General features: G+C 29.5%; 1 protein-coding gene across 1 annotated transcript; it reads left to right on the top strand.

Moving 5' to 3' along the window:
* Positions 1-6,477: 6,477 nt before the first annotated feature.
* LOC136081164 (uncharacterized) lies at positions 6,478-7,044 on the top strand. The gene has a single exon (XM_065798461.1). The coding sequence runs from the start codon at positions 6,478-6,480 to the stop codon at positions 7,042-7,044; it is 567 nt and encodes a 188-aa protein (XP_065654533.1).
* Positions 7,045-11,238: the final 4,194 nt, after the last annotated feature.

The raw sequence follows: 11,238 nt of genomic DNA, 5'->3' as shown, positions 1-11,238 counted from the left end.
AGGAATTAGATTTTATTATACAATAGTCTTGTAATCAAAACTCGTTCCTAAATGATAAAAGTTATGTTTTTTAGACTTTTTAGCAAAAATTAAATTTTTTTAATCAGGCCAGCAGCAGAAAATTATAATAAAACTTTTCCCCTAAATATACGAAAAAACTTTACCTTTGAAATGTGTTTTCACTGCCGTATACCGAAAAAAAAAAATTTTTAAGACTTAAATGTTGCAAATATTTTTATATTTCTTTATTTATTTGCCAGAATATGTACAAGGTAAATTTAAATTGAATATATTATCGACACGATTTCTAGAAGATCAACGGATCTTATCATGAACTCCTTTACAATCTATATAACAACAACAAAAAAAAAACAATATTCAAATATTCTTCACAATCTGTATAATAAGAAAAATAAAGTATAAATATAGAAAAAAACTACTAAAAATATATAAAAATATTTTGTGTCGAAAAGATAATTTTAAAATTATCTTTTCAACACAAAGTGTTCATATCTATTTTTAGTAGTTTTTAGTAGTTTTTTTTTTTTAAATAAAATTTTATTTACTTTCTGTTTAAAAGAAGAATTTAAAAGAACCATTTAAAAGAAAAATCAAAATTAGGAAAAATTATTTTTTTCCAAAGAGAAGGACCACAACAAGAAATACAAAACTGGTTATTTTTAGTTTTTCAAAATGGCTCTTCAATACAGACACGAAGATCATACTTTTTAAGGTTTCAAATTTTAAAGATTTTAAATGCACTAGGTGATATATTTTCTTTACATTGAAACATAAAACATGAAATATATCAACATTAAGTTCGTAAATATTCAAAACTTTCATTTAAAATATCATAAACTAACATCCTAAAAAGATAAGAATAAGCTTTAATAAAGAATTTATATATCTATATATCAAAATTACTAAAAAATTAAAAAAAATTATTTATTCTTAAATATGGCATTCTTTAACACACAACTTTTTTCAAAAAATTCTGTTTTTTGTAAAACCCTAAATAACAAAGAAGTTTGCCTCAGAAACGTAAAATCCGTGGTTCAAAGCCCACCTTGGGGTTTTGCGAAAAGTTTTGCGAAAAATTTTTAAGTTTTGTGAAAGTAAGTTTTTGTTTAAGTTTTGCGAAAAGTCTAAGTTTTTTTTTTTTTTCCTTAGTTTTGCGAAAAATCCACTGGAGGAATTATATCAAGAATAAAGCTCAGATTGCCCGCAGGAGTTAATTAATAAAGGGTAGAAAAAATTTGAATAATTCTTAGTCGATCAAAGTTTTTACTTGAAGAGATGAATTTAGCATAGCTATTGCATTAAGAACGAAATGATATAGAGTGGCTAGAGTTTTTAGGGTTGCCAGAATCGACATTACATCAATAACATAGGCATTTGCATTGAGAGAGACTGTATATTACACAAAGTGTTGGATAAAATCAAGTTACATGAAATTATGTAAAAAATATCTTCAACTTAAATGAAGCTTATTAGTGTCCCAAATTTTCATATGTTTCAGTCATACCATCTGCTTCAGCAATTCATCTGTTTTTTTACACAACCATCCTGGGCAAGTGAGCTTAATTTTACATAACCATCCTGGACAAGTGAGCCTAATTTTTTTAAACAACCATCCTGGGCAAGTGAGCTTAATTCTAGATATGATGCTTCTTATCTATAACTTTTCTTGGAACTTGTTTCAACTATGCTTTGTGTCAACTATGCTTTGTGTCAACTATGCTTTGGATGATTTTTAAGAATGAACAACCTCCATTAGTTGCAAGTTTAACTAAATTATGTGATGTAAATCTTCCTGCTGAAAGAACATGGTTGAATGTGTCATTCAAGTTCTTACAGTGAAAAACTTTAAGAATTTGGTTTTTCATTCCTTACGTTTGTCTCAGCAGCTTTTTTTTCATAGAGCTGATACAAGACTTTTTACTACAAATTTGGAAAGATTTATGCTGTTTTGATCTTGGATCAATAGTTTCAAAAGTTTTAATTTTCTAAAGCATAGGTCTTAGTTTTTTTTATTTGCTTCTAAAATACTTGAAAATAAATTTTTACCTAATTTGGAATTCGTTAAATTGTGCGGACTTGCATCAAATTATGTTCATATCCAGCGCTCTAACCCCAGCGGCTGTGGCGCAGTGGTTAGAGCGCTTGCTTTAGAAGCAGGAGATCTAGGTTCGAAAAGAGCGGAGGACATATTTTCGCGTCACAGTAAGGAAGGATGCGTGAACTTCCTGGTTAAATGCACTTCCGCGGTACTCTGGGACAAGACCGTTAAGTTTTTTGAGGCACCTAAATAACAAAATTAGAATTGAAAAAAAATTTAAAATACAAGTTGTGCAGCAGTGACGCAGCAGTTGCACTTCCTCGCTTCATTTGTTAAAAGGATGAATATGCTCAAAGCGGTTTTTTAATGACACTGAATTGATAGTTGAAAAAAGATAATTATAGTAAATAGATACTAATTATCTATTTACAATAATTGTAAATAAATAACTATTATCAATTTTGTGACACGGTAAAAATAGCTTTAAGCAAATCCACACATTTAGAAAACCCTGATTCAGTTATTCTTGTAATTAACACATGTTCTTTTATATTTAAGAAATGGTAGCAAAATTAAGAAGCAATAGAAAAGATATTTTCTTATTTAATGACAGAGCTATACCTAATTGTGTAAAAAATGTGTCGATTTTCACCATATTTGGAGAGAACTGCAAAATAATTCTAAAAAAAACAAGATGTTTGAAAGAAACACATTTATTCAATATAGCACATGCTGATACTTTGGAACGGATAAAAATATAAGAAGTTAAAATATTTTTACAAAAACAAAGAGAAACAAGGCGTCCAGGATGTTTAACTAGTGTAAAAATAAATTAGACGAAAATAAAGAAAGGGCAAGACAGGGAAAATTAAAAGAAGAAAAAAATAGAGATGAGCAAATGTATCTCGGGAGTTTATCGTCATCTATTACTACACAAGATTTTATAAAAACGCAAGAATATCACGATCAATACACCAGCACCACTGAAAGCCTTAAGAAAACCTTTCTATCATTCATTCAAATGGTAAGTTCTGAAACTACTTCAAAAAAAGGAAGGAAGAACTTTATCACTTTAAGAACAATATGTCTGAAATGGTGACCATTCATTGAGATGGGAAATTATTACCTGGAATCGACACAAAAAGTTCTAAAGAAGAATGTCTGGCAATTTTAATATCATTTGATGAAAAAGAACAACTGGCGGCTTTATCTAAACTGGAGAGCCTTTTCGGTCAAGATCAAGCTGAAGCTGTGTAAAACGCACTTTATTACTGCGACCTTGATGACAAAGTACAAATAATGTGCTGTGACACAACAGGGTCTAATGCAGAGCCATTCAAAGGTGCTTATATATTTTTGGAACAAAAACTAGACAGGGAGTTGCTAATTTTTGCTTCCCCCTGGAAAACATTTAATCCAGCTGTTATTGAAACATATACCAATATTGTCAAACAACATTTTTGTAATACAAAAAGAAAAGAGTTGTTGACATTTTGTAATCGAGAACTGCAAGAAACTATTGTACCTGGTGGTTATCTGGAACTGTTTAAATAATCTGTTATTTTCTTAGGAGGTGATAATTAGTAAAAAATTAAAATCAGACCTCCTCCAGCAATGCATCAAGCTAGGTGGATGGCTAGAGCTATTTACTCTTTAAAGATATGTTTGTTGTAATCCTAAATGAAAATTAGGGCCAAGGATAAACAAGCACTTTAAGAAATTTGTTTATTCATTGAAGTAATGTATGTGAAACCAAGGCTTAGATGTACTCTGGTGGTGAAAGCACCAAATCAAGATTTGTACTTATTATAGAGATTTAAGAAATACAAAGCTGTTGACAAATCGATCTCTAAAGCAGCCCAGAACATGTTTTGTCAACATCTATGGTACTTGTTAGAAGAAATTACAATTTTATCACTCTTTTAAGGTGAAGTTAATGAACAAACCAAAGAAAACATTGCAGTGAACTTACAAAGAGAGAGAGTTTGCTTGATTCTGGGAAGAGATACATTCCATAAGAAGAAAGATAAAAAGCAATTTTTGCTACGCTGTGTGCGAGAGCATAGAAATTTGTATCCAGACTGTAAAAAAGAGTCCCTCACAAGAAAATATACTGCCTGATCCATTATTTTATATTCTTTTACCAAATATTTTATTAAAAGTAAATTTTTTAATTGATTTAGTTACATAATGGTTGAAAATTTTTTTTAAATCTTTAGAGTTATGTTGGCATGCGTTAATATTGTCGTACGAAAATAGTATTTTGTATTTAGGTAAGTCAAGATAATTTAAAAAGAAGTTGGGGTATGCACTTTAATATCCAAAAAAAAATTTTACTTATATAAGGGACACCCCTAATATACATATATATATATATATATATATATATATATATATATATATATATATATATATATATATATATATATATATATATATATATATATATGTATATATATATATATATACATATATATATACATATATATATATATATATATATATATATATATATATATATATATATATATATATATATATATATATATATATATATATATATATATATATATATATGTATATATATATATATATATGTAGATATATATATATATATATTAGGGTGTATATGTATGTTTATACATATATTTCTTTTTTTATTTCAGCTCAGTTTTACTGTTATATATTATATAACAGTAAAACTTGGAAGTGAAAAATGAGCTGAAAGGTGAAAAATCTAAATTGGGAGATGAAGCAAATTTATCTACGACTTCGCAAGTTGCATTGCCAGAAGAAGAACAGAGTTTTCAAACTTTACCAATTACAGACCTGACAGATCCTACCGATTGGCCTGATCGAATTCTAGATGATCTTCGAGTGACTCTAATAGTCCATCAGCATCTAGTCCATCTTTTGTATTTCCTGTCAATGCCAACAACAGAAGATTTTATTCTTCATGCACGCAAAAAGTACTCAAGAATGGTAAAGTTGTTAAAAGATCCTGGCTATATACTCTAAAAGAAAAGACGTTGTGTTTTGTTTCTCATGTAAGTTGTTTGGTAAAATGGACATACCATTTGAAGATAGGAGACAGGAAAAAGTTGCACAGACAACTGAAGGAACATGAAACTTCCAAAAATCACATCTGTTCATTAAGCAAATGGATGGAATTAGCAAACCGACTAGATCCCAACAAAACAATTGATGCATCACAACAACGACTTCTTAGTGCAGAGATAAAGCGTTGGCAGTTAGTTCTGGAAAGATTATTCGCAATAGTGACATTTTTAGGAAAACAATGTCTTGCCTTTTGTGGAAATTCTGATGTTTTACATGAGAAAAGTAATGGAAACTTCCTAAAACTAGTCGAACTGCTAGCATAGTTTGATGCAATTATGGCAGATCATGTTCACCAAATAAAGAATGAGGTGATTAACACCCATTACTAGGGGAAAAATACACAAAATGAACTCATTCAAAAAATTGCAAAACAAATTCGTGAAGAAATTTTGTCAAAATTGAAAATGGCAAAATATTTTTCCATTATAGTGGATTGTACCCAAGATGTGAGTAAAGTGGAACAAATGTCAATTGTGCTACGTTTTAATCAGATAAAAAATGCTGAAGTTAAAGTCTGTGAACATTTCATCAATTTCATACCCGTAGAGCAGACAACTGGTGCAGCACTCACAGATGCTTTTCTACAAAATTTTGACTCAAACTGGGATTCCAATTGAAGATATGCATGGACAGGGCTACGACAACAGTGTGATTATCAGAGGACATCAGTCAGGAGTGCAGAAAAGAATATTAGAAAAGAACAGCAGAGCCTTCTTTGTTCCATATCATGCTCATTCATTAAATTTGGTCGTTAATGATGCTGCAAAATCATCTAGAGAGGCTGTGGTTTATTTTGGAATGGTGCAAGCCATTTATAATTATCATCTCGTAGACAGTTTTGAAAAATCATCTTGGAAAAAAAAACCTTTCCAAAACCTTTGAGTGCAACAAGATGGAAAAGCAGGATTAAAGTTGTGCGACCTTTTCGATACTGTGCTGGAGAAATCTTTGATGCTCTTTTTAAAATCAGCTAGGACATTGCTTATGATCCATCTTCACGTCATGAAGCAGAGGTTTTAGCTCAAAAGATGAAAAACTTTAAATTTTGTTGCTGTACTGTGATATGGTTCAATTCTTTGAACCAAGTAAACTTAGCAAGCAAAGTTGTTCAGAATATTGAAATTGACATTTCTAAAGCCAAACAAACTTTGAACAAAACTGTAAACTTCTTAAAGTTATATCGTTCAGATGAAGCTTTTGAAAAAGTTATTTCTGATGCAGAATTAATTGCAGCAGAATTATATTTGGAGCCATAATTTTCATTTAAAGTTTCTATTAGACCAAGGTTTAAAAAGCAAATGCTTTCTGATGAAACTCGAGATGATCCCATTATAAATCCAAAAGATAGATTTAAAATAGAATGTTTAAATTCGATTGAAGACAGATTTAACCAGTTAAATGAACACTGTGATGCTTTTCAATTCTTGTACGATATTGCAAATATAAAAAAAGATTTTTCAAAGGAAAGTCTTAGAGAAAATTTTTTAAACTTTCAAAAAATATTAGGCCCAGATACTTCTGCAGATATTGATGGCATGGAATTATTAGATGAATTGCTTGCATTGTCTAAATTAATTGAACCAAAAACGTCATCATTAAAAATACTAGAGTTTATGTTAAGAAACAATAATTTCACTCCAAATGTTTCTATTGCTTTACGAATTCTGTTAACACAGCCGGTATCAGTTGCATCTAGAGAGTGTAGTTTTTTAAAACTGAAATTAGTTAAAGATTACTTAAGATCTACTACGTCACAAAGTCGTTTGACAGGTTTTTTTTTAATTTCCATAGAAAGTGATATGGCTAGAAAATTAGATTTTACTGAATTATTGAAGGGTTTGCATCTGAAAAGAGTAAAAAAGTGAACTTCTTTCACTAAGTCATGATAAAATATGCCCATTTTGTATATATTGCTTGCTTTTTGTATTTGTACTGTTTGGATTTAATGTTTTGCAAATATAGGATTTTATACGTCACTCATAGTTTTACTTAAAAAGGTATTTTTTTTAATATATTGGTGCCTTTTAGTTGGGGCGGCAAACTGGGATCTTGTCTCGTGCGGCAAAATACCTTGAGCCGGCACTGTGTATATATATATATATATATATATATATATATATATATATATATATATATATATATATATATATATATATATATATATATATATATATATATATATATATATATATATATATATATATATATATATATATATATATATATATATATATATATATATATATATATATATTCATTTAATATATGAACATTAATAAATACGAATTCTCTTAATACTAATTTTTTTATTTTTCTAAGAAATTTTTGCTAGATTATTGATACTAGCATCTTCAGCTTTAATTACAAATTATTAATTAAATTACAATCAAACGGTAACGTCACATTTTAATGGCTTCTTTTAATTTTCGCTTTAATTGGGCTTCTTTAATATTACGTAGGTATAAAAAATATGGCGTCCAGAATTGCGTCTTTACATGTTGACCATCATCTAAATTCATACCTCCATTTTTAGGTCCGCATTTGTTGAACTGAATTTCGATTGCCTCTCGAACTTTTCTTTCAAATTTTTTGGGTTCTACTTTTAACGTCTTTACTTGATCCCATTTAATACTACATGAATATTTAATTTTATGATGCCCAATTGCAGATTGTTCTAATTTTTCTTCAAAAACATTTTTTTGGTGTTGTTTTGTTTTTGTTGCTATTTTCATTTTTGTTTCGCCGATGTATTTTTGTTCACCCTCGCATTCTATTAGGTATACTCCGGGATGGCTATTTGATGGTAGTTTTGTTTTGTTGCGTGAAGTTAGTAAAGATTTAAGATTTTATTTCATTATTTGAGTGACGTTTTTTTATAACAATACTTGCAAGGTTTTGTAATTTTTTCTTTTCATATCCATTTTCAGCAAACACATTTATTAGGAAATCGATTTCTTCGTTTAAAAATTTTTCAGAGCAAATTGATAAAGCCCTATTAATAAATCCTTTAAATATTCCTTCTAAGATTTTTGGATCGTGGTTTGAATTGGGGTTAACCTGAATATTTGTTATTGCTTTTTTTTGATGAATGTTAAAATCATAATTACCTTTTCAATTATTGGTTATTTGGATGTCTAAAAAATTTAATCCTTTGTTTTCATCTTCCAATTCAATTGTGTATTTGATGGCATGATGTTGACTGTTTATATTTGTTGAAAACGGATGGCATAATCTTTATTTGTAAATCTTGCGTGGCTATCATCTACGTACCTGAAAAACGATTTTATTTCTAACGGTGGATTAGAATGAAGCGCAATGTCGATTGCTCTATTTTCAAAAAATTGCAGGAAACCTTCCGCAAGCACTACCATGAGTGAAAGTCCTATGGGACCTAAATCTACAAGCTCGTGAATTTCTTCATTCCATAAAAAATAACGTTTATATAAACACAGTTCTATGAGTGATTTTATTTGTGAAACGCTTAGTTTTGTTTTAGTTTTTTGTTTTAGTTTAATTGTCAATTTATATCCATCAATTCCTCTGGGAGAGGCTACAAAAATTCTTCTTGATATGTTAAAGCACTTCCCAAATTTAAATAAACATGTAGTTCTAATCAATCTAGTGTTGGCATAAGTGCAAACTGGTATAAGTGCAAAGCAGTTGCAAAAACTGGCATGAGTGCTAACTGACATAAGTGAGGATTGCCTTAAGTTCGCCGAAAGAATTCGCAAAAATTGCTAAGTTTGATTTAGTTTAGGCATTAGTGCAAATCCTATGCCAATGTTTTCAAATTCTTTAAGCGCATTTGTGCCAAATTTTTTCGGTGTGCACTTGCTAGTTCACACATTTACAAACTTATGCTTCGCACTTATAGCAGTTTGCATTAATGCCAGTTATTCCAACTGCTTTGCACTTATGTCAGTTCGCACTTATGCCGATTGGCACTTATGCCAAAAAATTTTTGGCGCACTTATTCTAAATTGTACTTATGTCAGTTTTTGAAAATGCTGTGCAATTATGCAATTTTGCACCTATGTTGATTGGCGAACTAACACCAGTTTGCACTTATGCCGATTTGCAATTATGCAAGCTTTTGCAACTAATTCACACTTATGCCAGTTAGTAAATTCTTTTGGCACACTTAGGCCAATTCAATATTTTTCCAGCTTTCACTTATGCCAATTCACACTTATGCCAGTTTTTGCAGCTGCCTCACACTTATCCCAGTGAAAAATAAAACCGCGTCCCACATGGGTTCCGCGTGGGTTCCGTGTGGGATTGATGGGATTTACGTGGGACGGATTTTCCCATGTGGTATCCGTATGGAAATTTGTCACCTTAAACCCATGTGGGAACCATATGGTATTTACACACATGGGAAATCCCACGTGGGTTTTATGTGAGATTTGCATGGGAATTAATTTGAAAGCTGGAAACTAAAAAAAAAACTTTTAAAAAAAAACTAAATAAAAATTTTTAAATCGACATTGCATTGCGTTACGTTTATATTGTGTGAAAATATTTTATATTAATATAGAGAATGGCAAGCAAGTATGTAAGTACCACGAATAATGTTTATCTTTCTTTATAGAAATAAGATTAAGATTTGTGCAAATAGACGTATTATTAAGATAATATAATAGTTATTTGAATATAGATCTTGAGTATATTATCTGCAAACAATTAACTGATGAAAGTTCAAATGTTGTCAAAAACCAAGCATGCATGCATGGGACACTACAGTGTCCCACAAAGAAATGCAGGTTTGAAAGTCAAAGAATTCCCAATTTTCTTTGTTAAAAAAGAAAAAAATAGGGTGGTGGTGGTGGGGGACATTAGTTTCTGTAACTTTTTTTATGCTCCAAAACTTTTAACTTTAGATATAAAAGGTCCTTATGACTTAAGGGACTTACAAACTACATTGAGGAACAAAACAGGATATTAACAGAAACTTTTCAATTTTTAATCTGGAGTTTCATAGTGTTATTGGAAATAAAGCCTCGGCGCTACTGCAGTTTCTCCCCCCCCCCCCTTTTTTTTTTTATTGCTGATTATGATAGAGAATTTTATGCTGATTAAGAATCGTATAAAAACATAGGTCTGAAATTTAACAAAAAGTGCTCTAATTCGCTGTTGAAGTTTAAAAATTTACACTAAAAAACGCTAATATTTGCCATTTTTTCATACTCTGTTATAAATAAAATTCTTCTCAACGATGAATTTAAAAAAGCCTGGTTTCTATCAAAAATGTAAAACAAAACTGTTTAAAAATGCTGAGCGCATCATTTTCTGATTTATCTCTAGCCCAAACCCTAACCCTGTCTCAAATTATGTACATTTAATTGCGCCAATCCCTATTTGTCAGTCGATTTATGTACATTTAAAAAGCAAAATCTTAAATTAATTTTTAAAAAATTAATTAAAAATATATAAAATATATTATTAAAAACAATTTAATTTCAATATAATTTAATTTTGACGACAATAAAACCGGGTTGCGTAATTAAAAAAAGATTTTCTAAACGATTGATTTCAAAATGTAAACTTTGATATAAAACGTTTTAAAAAAATGGCGAATATTAGCGTTTTTTAGTGTAAATTTTTAAACTTCAACAGCGAATTAGAGCACTTTTTGTTAATTTTCAGACCTATGTTTTTATACGATTCTTAATCAGCATAAAATTCTCTATCATAATCAGCAATAAAAAAAAGGGGGGAGAAACTGCAGTAGCGCCTAAAGCCTCTGGGTCCAGTTTTCAAAGTAATATAATCTAAAGTAATATTTAAATAAAATAGTATACTTTAAAATGCATATAGTTATACATATAACTCCTGATATAGTTATACATATAACTCCTGATATAGTTATACATATAATTCCTGATATAGTTATACATATAACTCCTGATAGTTAACTATATGTATAACTAGTTATACATATAATTTGTTATAGAAACTTATTTTTTAAGGTTATGCTTGAACAAATTAGTACCAATTAATTCAAATTTAAGATTTAGTTAAAGTTCAAGTTAAAGTTCTTATTTATTCATTGTTTTTGT

Source organism: Hydra vulgaris, chromosome 06, assembly GCF_038396675.1.
Source record: "Hydra vulgaris chromosome 06, alternate assembly HydraT2T_AEP".
NCBI lineage: Eukaryota > Metazoa > Cnidaria > Hydrozoa > Anthoathecata > Hydridae > Hydra > Hydra vulgaris.
The sequence above is the reverse complement of the archived record's forward strand: the minus strand, read 5'-3'. Positions and strand labels throughout refer to the sequence as shown.

Bases quoted from the DNA above. Each gene is read 5' to 3' on its own strand.
- LOC136081164 (XM_065798461.1), top strand. From the start codon at position 6,478: ATGCTTTCTGATGAAACTCGAGATGATCCCATTATAAATCCAAAAGAT.